At 35.4% G+C, this 17,857-nt stretch overlaps 2 protein-coding genes across 2 annotated transcripts in view; both read right to left on the bottom strand.

Moving 5' to 3' along the window:
• LOC144976087 (myb-binding protein 1A-like protein) overlaps nt 1-17,857 on the bottom strand; it is a 45,849-nt gene that overhangs the window by 27,353 nt on the left and 639 nt on the right. The window contains exons 2-9 of the mRNA XM_078920272.1: nt 17,137-17,244; nt 16,694-16,786; nt 13,618-13,689; nt 10,910-11,020; nt 9,664-9,786; nt 8,079-8,168; nt 6,171-6,273; nt 5,492-5,619 (exon numbers count right to left, since the gene is read on the bottom strand). Of these exons, the coding sequence (XP_078776398.1) occupies nt 5,492-5,619; nt 6,171-6,273; nt 8,079-8,168; nt 9,664-9,786; nt 10,910-11,020; nt 13,618-13,689; nt 16,694-16,786; nt 17,137-17,244 (828 nt within the window). The remainder of the gene's footprint in view (nt 1-5,491; nt 5,620-6,170; nt 6,274-8,078; nt 8,169-9,663; nt 9,787-10,909; nt 11,021-13,617; nt 13,690-16,693; nt 16,787-17,136; nt 17,245-17,857) is intronic.
• Nucleotides 158-3,450, bottom strand: LOC144976097 (uncharacterized). Its single transcript, XM_078920282.1, has 2 exons — nt 3,334-3,450; nt 158-2,180 (listed from the first exon to the last, which is right to left on the bottom strand). The coding sequence occupies exon 2, from the start codon at nt 2,172-2,174 to the stop codon at nt 288-290; it is 1,887 nt and encodes a 628-aa protein (XP_078776408.1). The 5' UTR covers nt 2,175-2,180; nt 3,334-3,450; the 3' UTR covers nt 158-287.

Raw genomic sequence — 17,857 nt, 5'->3', positions numbered from 1 at the left:
CACAAGTGTGTGAAAGGAAAAAGAAATTGAATAGACAGTTTTTGAGAAATCTTGTTCCCTGCTATCCCACCCCCTAAGAAAATGACATTTTGAGAAAATGGGAAAAAACGAACCTTCTCGTAGATTATACAAAATATAGTGTCATGAACCCACTAAACTGTGTTGTTTTAAACCCAAGAATCATTCTCCTGTGGAAAAAAGATACAATTAGTTATGAATTTATAAAAATGGTACTTATCCGTTTGAGGTAATCCATCCAATGTCACGTGTCGTCTGGGACTCCGCAATCAGAAGCCGCCTGCAGCATACTGCTCACCGCCTTCCAGTTGATGTAAACGTTCTTCCTCCCTTGTCTGTGCTAACCTCCTCATCTCCCTTTTCCTTTTAAAGACAAATTCACCTGCTCTGTCTGCATTCTTTATCCTAACATTGTCCCTTTTAGTCCCATGCTCCACAAAATGTCGTCCCACACTAAGTCCTATTGCCGAAATGAAATCCTGCGATGCCTTTGCTCCCTTGTTGAATTCTCCTACTCCAATCCCACATGAAATTTCCAAACGCTGTCTCCCTACAAACACATGTTTTGGACACCTAGACCAAATCAAAGCATGGATGCTTTCATTTACATTCTGAGTCATTCCAAATAAACATCTCCCCAACAAATCATCATCAGTCAATCTAACATAAACGTCATGGATGTGTTCTGCTACAGTCGGTAGAATAAATGTGGTCATATGTCTGTCGTGGTCAGGTGCTGGCAGACCATTAGCCTTGGCTTTCATGTAGAAGCACCAAGAATCAATTCCTTCTGGGCAGTACTCATGGCGTGGCTGTTTATTGGTTGAGGTGCAGTGATAAAAAGAAGCCCAAATTGCGCGTCGCATGTCGTCCACAGTACTGTTTGATCTAATGGCCCGCGTGTAATATTTCTGAAGTCTGGCGATCTTTGCCTTTGTCAATTTTCCTTTTCCATTCCCTCCTAACGTTACCTTTACCTTCTTCTTGTTGTCCACAGTCTTCCGCAATGCTGTTCCTAGTCTCTTCGCTACATGATTTACACACTCCCTCTTCTCAATTGTCATCCCCTCATACGGTCCCGAATTGTTTAGCTGCTTGATGGTGTTGCTGTCCCCGTCACTAATCATTGTTCTATATCTAAGTCCATTCCGCTCTACAGATCTACTCCACATATTCACAGCCGCTACCTGTTCCATACTACCTGATGATCCTTCATGGTTCCTATCACACTCCTCCTTATGGCCACTCAAGAATTCTGCATACCTATCACTATCCCCCTTCAGCTTGTCTCCTACTGTCACACACTTATGGCAATACTTAGAAAGAACCTCATGGTCCACTACAAGTCCTGTTCTGTTCTCTATCACACATCCTATCCCTAACATTGATTTATGTCCCCTCGTGTGCCAACTACCATCATACGAAACATCAACATCAACAATTGGTTGCCCTGCCTGCTCAGGATACGCTCGACGAACAACATCAACAGCTTCAGAACGGAGACGAGACGAATAGCTGGCGAACTGGCGGTGGATGGCCTTCTGGTGGCGAAGAAAGGTCTTATGATGTAGTACAGGCATATCCATCATGCCGCAAAATGAGGCTAAGCCAGCCTGTCCACTTCCATTAGCCAAGGATGAAGCGACTCCACGACGATTAACTTCAAAATATTTATCTTTTTTACGAGATGTATAAAAGGACGATATAACTTTTGAACATGATTTACAAGACAAATGTAGAAGAATGGCAAGACCAACAGAAGAATCACGTGAAACCTCCAACGTAGACTGGAAACAAAAAGGGCAGAGAAGACAATCAACAAGATCCTGGAATACAATCAGCTGCACGATGGTCGAACATTCCAATGAAGACGAAGATGAAGGCTCAGACGTAGAGGCAAAGAAATCCAACTTACGAGCTGATGATGAAGAAGCAGAAGCTGAAGCTGTTGGTTGCGGCGAAGAAAAAGATGATGGAAATAAAGGTGAAGTCGCTGCGTGGGGCGAAGATGTCACAGAAGATGTGGATGCTGGCTCTGGTTCATTAAAAAATTTCTGCTTCTTCGCATCCCTTGCCTTCTTCAAAACATCTTTCCGTGACTTCCTTTTCATGCTGCTAATGGAAGCATTGAAGGTGGAAACCTTGGCTCTAGGCATGACAATCTGTGAAAATAAATAAATATAAATATACCATAATAAATAATTTAAAAAAAAAAAAAAAATATATATATATATATATATATATATATATATATATATATATATAAAATAAATAAATCGGGGGTTAGCTTAGCTCAGCGTTACGGTCTTTGCTTCGTACCGGAAAGGTACCGAGTTCGATCACCAGCCTCTGTGCTGTGTGGACTTGAGCAAGCCATCTCGCCCTAGCTCAATTTGCAGCGCAGCACTGCGGTTGACGCCTTGGTTATTCCAATCTACCCTTGGAATAGACCCTGGAGAATAATTTCCACTATGGGATGAATAAAGGGTTTTAAAACATTTTTATTGCACCCCCTACTGCTAAGCAGTGTTGGAATCAGCCCAAAGTTTTGCCTTAAAAGCACAAAAGATACCCACACATAAGAATTCTGGCTACCAATCATAGTTAAGCACAGATCTGGTATTGCTTTGGATCAAAGTAAAAAAAACATTAAAGAAATTAAAAGAGCAGGCAGAAAGGCCGCTTTCTGGGCAAAATGAATTCCTACCACAATAAGGTAACTAAAAGTCACAGTGGGCTGACCACCTGCTTGGCTAATGCCTTGGTCTAGAGTAATTTCACTTTAAAGTGGCCCTACACTGAAAGGTGAAAAGGCAGAAACTATAGATCAGAAAGAAAGAAACGCCTTTAGGTCAAGAGACGAGAACCATACCTCAGAGCATTGAGAGCACCCCCCCCCCCCCCCCCCCACACACACACACACACAGACTCTTGTAGAATGATGGTTATAAAAAAAAATAAGCACAATCTAGATAATCTCTAAGTTCTAACTCACTGACGTCAATGGTAATCCAAGTCTAAGTTAGCTTTCGACGTCTATCTGTCTGTCTAAGATCTACTATAGATCGGCGTTTAGTTATCTCCTTATTTAAGCTCAATGATCTTCACTAGTCTAATGTAAATCAAAGAAAACAGTATGGTTCTTAATAATCGTATTAAAAATAAAATAAAAACAAAAATTAGCCTTTAGAATTATTTACGAGCAGCATTCTCTTTTACTATCGTCAATGTTTACATTTTAGAATGGAATGCACACTTTGAGACTGTAACCGGTCAATCTGATTTCACTAGTAATAAATAAATAGACATACTTACTGGCTAAAGCGGTATCCAGGCGTCGAAATGATTATCTACCAATTTTTGGTTCTTTGGAAAATGATGATAAAACTTTGCAAATAAGTAAATGGAGTGAAGTTTGTCATGAAACGACCAAAAATCAGTTCGAATCGAAGCGTAAGTAAACGTAGTCGAATGCTCCGGAAATGTACCCGTTGTTATGTCACGTGACTGAAAACCGGGTTACGATTGGTCTTGGAATGTGAGCTAAAATTTTCCATGACGGTAATTACTAAAAATAACTCCTAGACGTCTCTTCAGCCAATCAAAGAAAGGAAAATAGGCTTGGAATTTCTCGATTTCCCCGCCGACCTGTGACACATACGCGAAAGAATGTGAAAGAACGGAAATGCCCTTTCCCTGACATTTCTGCTAATACCAAATAAGCCGGGGTTCAGTGCGGGTTACTAAGGACTATCGAACGTTGATTCTGACGAAAATGACGGAAAAACTTTGCGTTTAGACGATAGTTGCGTCACAAAAAAATTATTTAAAGCACTTTTTTGTAAAAATTTAGCCTTTTGAATGTTTTCAGTGTGTTAAAGAAAGGTTGAATTACCTGAAAGTGCCCTAATCTCATTTTCGATAATTTTAGTGGAATTCATAGTAAAACCGTCCTCTCGACCAGCGCGTACCCCCTTAAAAGACAGTCAAATATCTGAATCAAGAGCATAATGTGGTTGCAATGGTGCCAGGGGTTATCATAAATGTTTCCTAATCTGTTTGCAACAAAAGACGTATCCTCACTCACTGGTTTAAAAATATATTATTGCTTGGATAACTCCTCAAGATCTATATAACACCAATACTGGTGGGAATAACTGACAAAAAAAAGAGGAAATTATTTCCAACCATTGTGATAGAGAATAGCTTACCAATTTCCAAATTATTATGGTTTGTTGATGATGATGATGTGATGGGGGTTGAAGTAGCAGTGATATGGGTCACGGTGTGGTGGTGGAGGTTGTGGTAGTGGTTGTAGGAATGATGGTGTGTTGGTAGTGAAGGTTGTGGTAGTGGTTGTAGGAATGATGGTGTTTGGTAGTGAAGGTTGTGGTAGTGGTTGTAGGAATGATGGTGTGTTGGTAGTGAAGGTTGTGGTAGTAGTGATAGGAATTATGTGGTGGAGGTTGTAGTAGTGGTGTTAAAAGATAATGTGGTTGTGTTGGTGGTAGGGATGATGTGATGGTTGTTGTAGTAGTGGTGATAGGAATGATGATGATGTGCTATGGTAGAAATGATGATGTGGTTGATATGGTGGTTGAAGTAATGGTAGTGGGGATGATGATGTGGTGGTGGTGGTGGTTGTTGTAGTTGTGGTGGTAAAGATGATGATGATGTGCTGGTAGTAGTTGTAGTGGTGGTGGTAGAGATGATGATTTGGTGGTGGTTGTTGTTGTAGTAGTAATGATAGAGATAATATTGTGGTGGTGGTTATTGTAGTAGTAGTGGTAGAGATAATGATGTGGTGGTGGTTGTAGTAGTGGTGGTAGAGATAATGGTGTGGTGGCGTGGTGGTTATAGTAGTGTAGGCAGAGATGATGATGTGGTGGTTGTTGCTGCAGTAGTGGTGGTATGAAAGATGATGTGGTGCTGGTTGTTGTAGTAGTAGTGGTGGTAAAGAAGATGATGAGGTGGTAGTTTTGGTGGTGGGGATCATGATGATGTGGTGGTTATGGTTGTAGTAGTGGTGATAGGGATGATAATTCCAGATAGTAACATAATGGTCAATTTTTTTTTTAATTTCCAGGACAAAAAGTAAACTTCTGTATTTGCCAGGACAGCCATTATATTTTTCAAATTTTCGGAACAAACCCGGAGATTCTGGGACGGTAGGCATGCCTGCTGCATTAACCCCCCATTTTTAGAGCAAGAGAGATGACAATCATTGATAGACAGAATCTAGCTCACTTCTGGAGAGTGGGACATTGCATCTGTGTTCCACCACACATCAAGTCTCTCACTGCAAGCACATTGATAGGGGGAATTGTCATTTTTAAAAGGAGGAAATTCCTCGCCTGATAAAAAATATCATGGATTTCCAAAGATCCGCAGAAAACCATCAGCACTAAAATTAACTATAATATATCTCTCAGGAGGAATAAATAGGTAGTCGTTACTTAAAATTTACAATTACCTTTTTCATATCAGAAGTCAGGTCAATCAGTTTACTGAGCAAATCCAAAGCAAACAATTGCTTTTGTGACATGTATTTCTCTTTTCTTGGCAATGTGAATTTATCTTTCATAGAAAACATCATTTTCTCTGAAAGAGAAGATAAGACTTGGAAGTCACTCATAAGTTTAAAGCATATAATTCAAATAAATAGGAGGGTGTACAAAAACAAAAATTAATTTATTCAAAATTACAAAATTAAATTTGTTATACTCTTATTCAAAAATAAATAAGAAAAAAAAAAGAAAAATTTTTTTATTCAGGTGACATTCAAAATGCAGCCATTTAAGACTTCATCCAAATACGTAACAAATCACTAAAACTATCCTCTTCACTATATTTAAGTTCTAATTCTATTTGTGATATTTTTTTTAAAGAAGAAATTCTAAAACAATAAAGAATATAATTCTACTTGATAAAATGGATTGATAACAGGACAAGTAAGTTATCACTTTTTAAATTGTGGAGTTACAATTTCCCTCATAACAATTTTAAGTTCATTTATCAAAAAACATAAATGGAAGTACATTTAACAACAAATGAAATATTACACAAATAAAGAAATATCTACAAACTTTGATATACCAAATACTGTTTTGTGTAATATCATTTGCTCAAAAAAAAAAAAAAAGGAAACAAACCCCCAATTCCTTGCCAAATGGACAAAGCATCCCTTCCGCTATTGAGAATGTAGGGCAGTATCTTCTCCCTCATGATGGATGATTTACTTGTAAAGTCTTGGTTCTGAGAACACAAGATAAAATAAATTACATTTCGGGTTCTTCTATTCTTTTTAATCCTGTAGATAATTTGACACAGAAAACATATTTCATTTTTGAAAATGGAAGCAAGAGACTTCTTTTATTTTGACATAGAGACCTTTTAGACTTGGCCAAAAGGAAAAATACAATGACAAATAAACTTCTAATAATTCAGAATTAAAGTTATTTATTTTCATCGCAACAAAAACTATTTTCTTTTATGTCTCCAAATAGAACCCTTTTATTTTTGTCTTTCAGAACCTTAGAGCTCATGGAGCCAAAATTTATCCCAGTTTTTTGGCATTGATGAACAGTAAAAATTGCTCTTTACCATTTGGATAGGATGCTAGTCTATAGCACAGTACTGTACTTTCCAACCAATTTTTTTAAAAATCCAGGGTTGCCAATTCAGGAGGCAAAAATTTACTGAACTTTTACACAAACACAATAACAGACCTCTTTCTCAGTGCTGAACTCCACTAAAAAGACCTTATATACTTACTTTTTTCCGTTTAGCAGGTGGTTGGATAATATACTGAATATACTGAGGTTTTATAATATACTGAATACCGTAAATATATGGAAAATTGGCAACCTTGCAAATCAGTACTGCATGGAGAGAAGGGTCAGAAAAAAAAAAAAATCATATCTGCACCTGGAACCAGTTACTTGTGAAGCAAAAGCTATAATGACTGAGTTATCAGGACCCCAGTGTACAAATTATAATTCCCCCCCCCCCCCCCCCCCCCCCCCCCCGTTTTGCCATATGGATAAAGTTAAAATCAATAAATGAATAAATAGATGATTCTTTAAAAAACATAAACCAAAAGTAATTACTTTAATTAAGCAAATAAATCTTGTATCAAATTAATCCTTAATTTCATGCAAAAGTTATACCAAATGTGAGGTATGGAATTCTATGGGTCTTGATGTACTATGTAGCATCTTGCCTAAGTTCCTGTTTTACTTAATTTTCAACCACTTGAGCGTGATCCACTGAAATAATAATAATAATAATAATAATAATAATAATAATAATAAATAATAATAATAATAATAATTTAAAAATAAAAATAGCATCCTGACAGCACGAGTACAGACTTGCCAAATTGAAAACTTCAAATTTAGTAATTTTAATGTCAATTTTTAGTAATTTGAGAAGGAAATTCGTAATTTCTGAAATTGTGAATAAACAACCACAATATTATTATTATTATTATTAGTATTATTATTATTATCATCATCATTATTATAGTAGTAGTTGTTGTTGTTGTTCTTCTTCCTATCATTATCATTATTATTATTCTTATTATTATTATTATTATTATTATTATTATCATTATTATTATTATTATTATATTATTATTATTATTATTATTATTATTATTATTATTATTATTATTATTATTATTATTATTATCATTTAAGTATTACTAACAATTAAAAATTCGTGATTTTCCATAAAATTTCGTATTTGGCCATGAAATTTGTCTAAAATTCGTAAAATTACCAAAAATTCTTAAGATTCGGCATGAATGCGAGTAGTATAAGTTAAGCCAGTTGGGTCGAGTAAATTTCCTTTCACTATTCAGATAATGCAGTACTTACAAATTTTTTACTACCTGATGACCAGTAATGTTTAAATATCTGAAAAATTGCGAATTATACTGTGCTAGACCAAGCAGACCGGCTTTTCAGCTGTTTTATTTTGTACCTGTGCCAGTAGTCTTGAACAATCTAAACAAATGCAGATTCCAGAAACATTTTTTCTTTCAAAATTCATCTTACCCGTATGGCCCACAATAGTTTCTGATCATTCTCTTCACAAAATAAAGATGGTCCCCAGTACTTCTTTAAAAAAATTTTGTCCACAATTTTCTGAAAGGAAAGTAAAATGAAATAAATGGATGGAAATAAATGGGACAGATTTTGGAAATGAAAAATACCCAAAAACCAAGTCAGGGCATAAATGTTTGCCAACTTGAAATCATATCAGTGTCTTTACTTTATTCCTTCATTATCAACAACTTTATCTTCAAACTGTCTGAAGAGAAAAATTCCTCCTAGCTTTACATTGTCATGATTTACTGATCTCTCCTCCTCAAAACATTATCTTATTGACATTATTGTAGTTTACATTCTGCCCTGGGTATTTTACAGTAAAATACTCCATAAACAATATTTAATTCTAAATGCTTTTAAAAAATCTATTTATCACATAACTTGAAATTAGGTATTAATACGGAGAAATGAATTTTTAAAAAGCTTCTAGAGCAATATTTTTTTAATTTTTGTTTCTAAGGACCAAATTTTAAATCAAATATGGACTTCTCATTGTCCATAAAAACAAAAAAAAAAAACAAAAAAAAACAAGCTTTCATATGATGCAATATTGACTAGTGTGCCTAAAGCACTTTGAAATTAGCCCACAAGCCACCAGCAACATTTAACATGTAAGATGAGACCCTGTTAGGCGTTATTTATTTATTTTTTTTGGACAGATACTCATTTTACATCCAAGTATAGTGAGACAAGGAGCCAAGAAGCCTTTTCAGGGGCTTAATTTTCTGATGCTGAAAGCAGGACTCAAACAAGTCACCTGCAAATCACAATTGAGTTTCACACCACAAAAAAAAAAAAAAAAAAAAAAAAAAAAGAGGTCGCTTGCCAACAGCAACACTTAAAAATTAGGACAAGACATGGGGGCTGTTATGTTAACAACCAGGTACTCATTTTACACCTAAGCACTGTGAGATGATGTGAGTAGAGAGACTTTTTCAAGGACACAACTAAGTGATGCTCAGAGCAAGACTCAAACCCAGGACCTAACGATCTGAAGGCGAGTATCATACCACAAGACCACATAGCCGCACAGCTTCCAATTTTAATAGGCTTCTAGTTACACAACACGATTTAAATCAAAATAAATGATTGGTTGTTGTAGGAGAGCTGACAAAAGTCCAGAAATAATATTCTGATTCTGGTTCATTTCCAACCACAAATTGTAATTAGAGATGTAGAGCATTATAAAGAAAATGGTCACAAAAATAGCATCAACCCAACATTATCTTTTGAAAAATCTGATAGCATAACTATTTAAGAACATGGAACAAACACCAAGTTTCAAGTAAGTGTAGAATTGGAAATAGGACATCAATTAAATTGACTCATGAAGTTGAATCAGGGAATAATGGCTATCAAACCTTGATTTTAGAGATAGAATTAACGTGCTTCTATTTCCATCCAGATTATAGCAATTCTTAATGTGATTAAACTAATCATAAAACTCAAACAACGTTCAAATTTTTTGACAAATCTATAATGGTCGAGAGTGAAAAATTACATTTAAGTAAAAATATCTAATACTACTCACTGGGTAGGTCTCCTTGCACACAAGTAACAATGATATTCTGTCTAAAGTACAATTTTCCCATCCCATCCCCAGATTAGGGGCAAGTTTGGGCCACACATGATTGACAAACATTTCCTCTGACACCTGCAAGAGACAAAGACAAAATATATAAAAGTATAGGCTTTTTACTATTAAACAAAAGAGGGGGGGGGGGGGGGTTTGAAGTGAAGAATAAGGCACAGCACTGTAATCTAACAATTCAAGTTTGAGCATCACTTTGTCCTTTTTTTTCCCTTTCGCAAAACCCCCCAACCATCAATGAATTATCTATATTCCCTCTAGAAATGCCAAGGCCACGAGAAATCAGAGCTGATGGCAACAAAACATGAAAAGGGAGGAACATTTTTGAATGATTGCATTTAAGCACCATTTTTACTGCACAAACCACTCACTTACAGTAACAGGTGATTGGGGAAAAGAATTTTTTAAAAGGACAAAATTCCAACTCTGACTCCAAAATCGCGGATTTCTTTTTTCTTTTCTTTTGTCATTTCATTTCTGGGAGCTAGACAACAATCAAAAATTAAAATGTGACACAGAAAAAAGATTATATTTTTCATCTTGGGGGATTGGAAAAGAGGGTTTCTTCACGATTGAGAAAAATTATTTGGCTTCAAAGAAAATGATGCCAGAATCAGACATGCCACAGCCAACAAATATAAAATCATAATCTCCCTTGTCAAAAATCTCATGTCATCCACCTAAGATGCAATATTTCCACCTTGTTTTGCATAAATCATTACTTTAAGGCGGTAAACATTAGACGTTTGTCAGTTTCAACTCAAGAACTGATCCATTGATGAGTCAAATTAAAATTTTAAAAATTGTGTTTTATCTGAGTTAAATTTGTCGCTAACTCACAATGCATCCCTTGGAAGTGGATGCTTTAAAGTTAAAGGAGCATCCTTTCCTTTTCTTCAGACATAAAAAGTTCATACTATTGCAATAATATGACAATCAAAACAATCAAAATGACAATAACAATGCCTCAATGAATATCTCCTTTTGAATAACATTTTGGTGCTTATGAGATTAAGAAAATGTGTCTTTCATTTGAACAAAACACCTGAAATACAAAACATTTATTTCAAAACCAAACGAAGTAATAGAAAATATGTAGTAATATTTGATTAATAAAACAAATATATTAGAAGTAATATTACAAAATAATCACTTCATTTCAGGCAAGAAAAAAATTAACATTCACCTCCCCTACAATATCCTCCAACACCTTACAGCACACAGGTAAAAGAGAAATTCTTATTTCTGGCATAATCAAGAGTTCTTCAACAATAAATTCCAGTGAGTCAGCCTTAATCTGGTTGGAAGAAAAGAGAAAATATAAAATGATTTTTATAAACGAATTGTAAAATTGACAAACACGAAGCACAATCTTTATAAAGATCTCGCTCAGTTTCATGCAAGTTTGAAAACTGTTAACAAATATAACAATTATACAAGACAAATAATGTTTTTAAAAAAACACTTATCGATATTCAATAATTCAAAAAAAGACAGCGAGACAAATTACAGCATTACACCAACCAGACATCTATTACAATAGAAACAGATAAGTTTCAAGGGAACTTTTAAAAATAGATAAGCCTTTTTCACGAATGCTCTGTGGTAAGGAGTACCAAATAGAGGACCCAAAATGAGAAAAAGATCTCATTCCAGCTTTTTTTCGTATTCAAGGGACAATTAGTTTGGGGGAATCACTGGCCAAACGTAAGACACAGGGATTTGAATATCCTTCAATTAGTTCCAAATAGTAGGACAGTAGGAAGGGGCAGTACTTTCAAGACAATGATACACTAAAATGCAAGTTTTTAATTTAATCCTTTTCTCAACAGACAGCCAATTCAGGTCATGAAGCAGAGGTCTAGCAGAACCACACCTATGCATCATGAATACTAGTCTGGCTGTGCTGCTCTGGACAATCTGAAGACGTCTCAGATTATGTTGCAAAACGCCAAACAACAGAGTCATTACAATAATCTAATTTCGACAGCATGAGGGACACAACCATCCTCAGATATGAACTGTCTAATGGAAACCATCTTTTTTAGTTGGAAACAAGGAGATCTATCCAAATTATTAACCTGATGCTCCATCGAGTCTTGATGATTTGGGACAGAGGGACAATGTACAGAACAAAAAGAACCAGTTCAAGTACTGAACCCTGGGGCACCTCAAAATCAAGAATGACTTCCTCAGATCTATATTCATCCACCGTACTATCTGCTTATGATTAAATAAATATGACCTAAACCAATGAAGCCCTGCACCAGACATCCCTAAGTAATTTCAAGACATTTGAGGAGAAGATTGTGATCGAACTGGTCAGAAGTGATAGGTCGAGCAAATTCAGCAAAGAAATTGAACCATTGTCTATAACAGAGGTCATTAGATCATTAAAAATGCTAACAAGCGCTGTTTCCGTCGAATGATGTTGCCAATAAGCAGACAAATTTTTCTTCAGGACAACTATCTTTAAGATGAGACAGTAATTTTTTCAAAACAAGCTTTTCCAACATTTAAGATTTTAGAAAGAAAAGGGAGATTAGAGATAGAGACAGGGCGATAAATTGTGTTCTCCTTTTCTAGATCAGGCTTTTAAAAAAGGGGTTGACATGAGCAACTTTGTAAATGTCTGGTACAGCACCCGACTGCAACGAATAGTTTACAATACATGTGAATCGTGTTAAAATTATATCAATGCATTTTTTAAGCAAAGCAGTATTTACTGGGTCCAGATCACAACTTTTAGTTGGAGATGACATAATGCAGTCACGTAAGTAAGCTTCAGTGATCTTTGAAAAGTTGTTAACGAATCACCATAAGACATGTCAAATGTTGTTTGGATCGATTCGTGTGAGAGTTCTTTCCTGATGGTGTCAGTCTTTTTCTTTAAAACATTGACCAAAACAAGTTGGTAAACTGCCCGATCCATTAACGATGGGAAAGCTGTTTGCATCTGTTGTCCCAGTCCCAGCAGTTCCTTGGTTAAGGCAAAGAATTGTCTTGAACGTCCAACGTTTATCAGTCCTTCAGAGCCAGTCAGCCCATGGAGCTGGAGTTTGTCCCGGTTTCTATAGACCTGCCAACCCTTCACATTCCAAAAGTGGAATCAGAATTTCAGAAAATAGGAATTTATCACTAATTGATAATTCCCCATCAAAAACACAAAGACAGTATTCTGGAACAGCTGGCAAAACTACATATCAGAGGATGGTGGAAGGAGGAATTCAATTGATTTTCCTACTTAGCTCCCTTTTGGCAATCATTAAAACTCACCCTCACTGCTCTTGTTTTTAAGGGACCATTTGCATCATTTTTATTTTTTAGGAAATGGTCGAGGTCTTGTTTAAAAATGTGCATGTCTACATTCTTCATAATATAAGATTTTATATTATTTTTTACTTCGTGTTTCATTGGAAATGACAAGCAAAACAAAAGTAAATGATGAAATAGAAGAAATGATGACACGTTTTTTGAATAATTACAAATAAATTCTTAGTAATTACAATAATCATAATGTGAATTATCACTTTAAAACCATTTAGAATTATCGTAAACGAATTGAGTTTGGTCACATAAACATTTCAGAGTAAAACAGCAGTATTTTTACTTTTTCTCTAGCAGTTTGGATTGAAAATCTGATCCAGAATTGGTAAATAAATCTATGGAAGAAGAAGAAGAAGAAAAAGAAGAAGCAGAAGAAGAAGAAGAAGAAAAAGAAGAAGCAGAAGAAGAAGAAGAAGAAGAAGAAGAAGAACAACAACAACAACAACAACAACAACAACAACAACAACAACAACAAGAAAACATACAGTAATATTGAACAAAAAATCATAAAGTGCCAAACCATAGAGAGACTGAATCTATCTGAGTAAGAAAAAAATTTGAACTCACATTCTCAAGTCTCCCTGCCTGTATGATTGCTGACATAGCTGAAATACGTCCAACATGTGCCCTAATTCTTTCCTGATAGGGTGAGAAAAGAGAGACAACAAGGTAAACAATCAAACTTTTATACAATCATATAAGTAAAACCCTTAGATCTTCAAACCAATAAAAAAGAAAATATAAATTTACTCAATGCCAATGTCATAAGTGGTATCCTGATTGGCTAAATAACTCACTTTTTTGTGTTTGTTGGTAATAAAAAAACAAAACAAAAACAAACAAATAAAGGGCATCCCTCCTTTTAAAAAAAAATAATTTTTAAATTAAAAATCTTATCTCACACTATTTCCCTTTCCATGTGGCATTCTGTCCCTATAAATAAAATAATTTTTTAAAATAATTAATAAAATTCCCTTTATTCATCTCATAGGGGAAATTTGTTTCTAGGGTCCATTCCAAATTGAGCTACGGCGAGGTGATTTGCTCAAGGCCACACAGCGCAGCGGTGAGTGACTGAACTCTGCACTTTTTGGATATGAAGCAAAGACTGTGCCGCCAAGCCCCTGGAATACAATAATTTAAGCATTTCTTTTTGCAAAGGCCCTGGTTGGTATCCCTCCCACGAAGAAGAGCAGATGGCAGATGTAACAATGTTTCGTTCTGGGACGATGAAATCTTTTCTTTTAATTTCACTCTTTGCCTTACAACAACTGCGTGAATATGTGTAAGTGTATGTTAAAAATAACAGAAGAATTCTGACTCCCAGCTAATGATGGTTGGATGGCTGGATAGTTTTGATCTGATGGAAAATATTTTGAGGTAAACCAGAATCTTCTCTATAGGGTAGTGATTGCTTGCAACTGTTTTTTTTAAATGCTACAGACAGGGTTGCCAAGCAAAGATTTACTGAACTTTTACACAAACACATAGACCGACAGACATCTTTCTGTGTGCTGAACTCCAGTAAAACAACATCATGTACTTACTTTTATCTATTTAGCAGGTGATTGGAAAATATACTGAGTGTTTCAGTGACGATAATGGCAATTTGTCAAAATGGAGGAAAATGTATATGTACTCAAACAAAATCATAACATAAAATATGTATCATAGGTTCGTATATTATATTACTATTTCTTGTTCACATCCATTCTTAATAGTATCAAAACAACATACTTTAGGGTATGTGAAGTTTTAATGAATTGTCCGTTCCTTAAAACAATTTTAAAGACATACCTTATGTTCAAGAGATTTAAAATTAACAATTAACTTTGGTCACAAGGCCTGAATGTATTTGTTTTTTCTTGTTTATCTTTGTTAATGTAGCCCAGTGGATATGGATCGTACAAATAAGATTCAACTGTCTTTAATAAATTAAAATTGTAAAACAATAAAAACAAAGGTAAAAAGAGTTAACTAAGTTGAGCACTCCTTACAATTGTAATAAATTAACATTATCTCTCTATACTATAACCAGATGACGTTCATGAAGAACATGACGATTGATAGAGGAATGGTTGAGAGAGATATATATATATGGATAAAGGAAAGATAGAAAGAGAGAAATAGAAAGAGCGAAAGGGAGAGAGAAAGACTGAGGGAGAGGGGGGGGGGGGGGGGGTAAAAGGAGAGAGAGAGAGGGGGGAGTAGATAGATAGAGAGAGAGAGAAAGAGAGAGAGAGAGAGAGGGGGGGGGGGGGGGGAGAGAGAGAGTACTAGTTTAATTGAAGGATTTTTTTACTAGTTAGGGGGATGTTATGATAATTTTCTTTGAAACGCACCTATAACTGTACTACCATGGTTGACCTACTTACAAACTCATTTACCCCTTCCACCACCCCCTTCCTTTTCGAGCATCAATGACATCTGGTACCAGTTTGTCAAGATTGATGCCATAAAAATGGGAGTGTGACCAAAATTCATGCATGAGCACAGGTGTCAAAATATGACATGAGACACAGAGGCTCCTGTCCCCGATACCTCCAAAGAGGAATTGGAATACATAAAAAACGGAATTTGAGACCAAAAAGCGGAATCAACTTACCATTATTGACTATGACATGCTTTGCTGCAGATAATGTAGGCAATCCAAATCAAATGATATAAAATGTGTAAAAATGTGCTGATTGTTTAAAGACTCAAAAGGGGGTCAAATAATAATAATGGAGACATTGGCCCTGGCAGTCTCAGAGCAAAGCATTGAATGGATGGATTTAACCCCCCCCCCCCCCCCCCCTTAACACACACCTAATTAAAAAGCGTGCATGCCAGCAGACACACACACACACAAAAACACATGACCAAAATCAAATGGGGGGAAAGTAGCCGACTGTACTCGATAATACTACGGATTGGAGCCTACATAGAATATTACCTAGGTCACTGACCTACATAATGGCGCCAACATAATAATAATACTTCTGTCATTGACTCCCCCCCCCCCCCCCCAACAAATAATATCAAACATCAACTAGACACACTATGAAGGGACCAATCAGACACACAAATGTGTGTTGATTGACCATAGTGGATGAAGACGAAATAAGCCATAGCTCATACTTAGTTTTTACTTGACATTTTTTTCTCCTGGATTGAAAAGTGGAATTTTTTAACTTGAATGCGGAATCGCAGAATGAAGACCAATTAAGTGGAATGATTCCGCAAAAAGCGGAATGGAAGGAGCCTCTGAAGACATGAAGGTGATTTTTTTTACAGATCCACCAATTAACATGAGCTTTTATCAAGGAAAAATGTTTAGCAGGTCAAAATCATGTGAAAATTTCTGAGAAAATCAATAAAATCCTGTAATTCCACAGATCCGTGGAAGATTATCATCACTGGTGTTTATATTAACATACTGAATTCCGTAAATATATGGAAAATTGATAACCTTGTACCAACTTCAGACTTAACTCTGTATCTGAGGGCTACTGTTCTGTTCAAAAGACTTAAAGGAGATTGGATATATGTAATCTTTCTACTTGCATTTTGAAGTTTTTTTAATGTCTAAGAAGAATGTGGAAATTTATCGTTCACAGTGAAGTCTCAATAATTTACTGAACCAGAACTGATAAAAACTTACAGATTTGGATGCAATTTTGCCACCAGTTGTAAGTCTCCTTTGGAAAATTTCCAAAACTTGTCCAGTTTTCACTTCAGATAAAGCACGCAGCAGCTGTGAACATAAAATGGTGGCCCATTAACTTAAGAGGCACAATCTCTTTTATCTAATTATACAAAGAATTTTTTTTTTCACAAAATCCTTTAAACTTCGTATAATTCCAATGGAGCAAGAACTTTCTAAGGTTCTAAGGTAGATTTTTAGGGGCGATTCTCAGAAAAATGCATATCAGGTAGATGAAGTACTTCGAAGAAAATCTGGACCTTCAAGAATATGTTTTAAAAAATCATGTTGAACTCATATTCTTTAAAACGGTATCCCAGAAAATGAAAAATAATAAGAACAAAACTTCCTCATTCTAAACATGACTAGGTATAATCATAGCTAATATAACGGAAACTTACAGCAGCAAGACCTATGGAAAATCCAATTCTTGCCAAAAGCCTTTGAGATCCTAGACCTTTGACGAGTCTACTGACACAATATGTCCTCATTTGTTCTCTTTCACTTTCCTGGTAAGGGAATGAAATGAATAAAAAAATATATATTTTGAAAACAGATTGCTACATATCAATATCATAAGATATGAAATACATTAAGTCACAACTTGGCTACTTTGAAATTGGTAGAAGGTAGAATTGAAAACAATCAATTCTCCTTAAAAAATCAATTTCCTTTTAACTTTGTATACAACACTCCTCTGATATTTACTTTCTGTATTCTATTAGAACTCTTTAAATAGGCAGTTTAGGAGCAGCAAGGGTAAAAGTTTGCTGCCAGTGCAATGCACTCTGTTATAAACTATAAGTAGCTGTGTTTTTTTTTTTCTTTTTGGAAAATATCAGGGACTTTTTAATAAAATTCTACTTTCACTTTCATGCTTTAGGATCTTTGTTACGGTTCACCTTGGAATTTTTGTTGTTTAACAGCAATAAATCTCCATTTCATTTACAGCTTGACTGGAACATAGCTTCACTTTTTTTTTTCAATCCAATTCATTTGGCTGTGACCATTAGATGACAATTAAGTGGTAACTACTAACAATCATAATATATATAATTTTTTTCCTGTTTATAATGAATCTGCCTGATCTGATCTCAGTGTTCGTGATAGTGATACTACTAC

Source organism: Berghia stephanieae, chromosome 1 (assembly GCF_034508935.2).
Source record: "Berghia stephanieae isolate SIO BIC M18660-M18661 chromosome 1, UCSD_Bste_1.3, whole genome shotgun sequence".
Lineage (NCBI taxonomy): Eukaryota > Metazoa > Mollusca > Gastropoda > Nudibranchia > Aeolidiidae > Berghia > Berghia stephanieae.
This window is presented reverse-complemented; position numbering and strand designations above follow the sequence as displayed.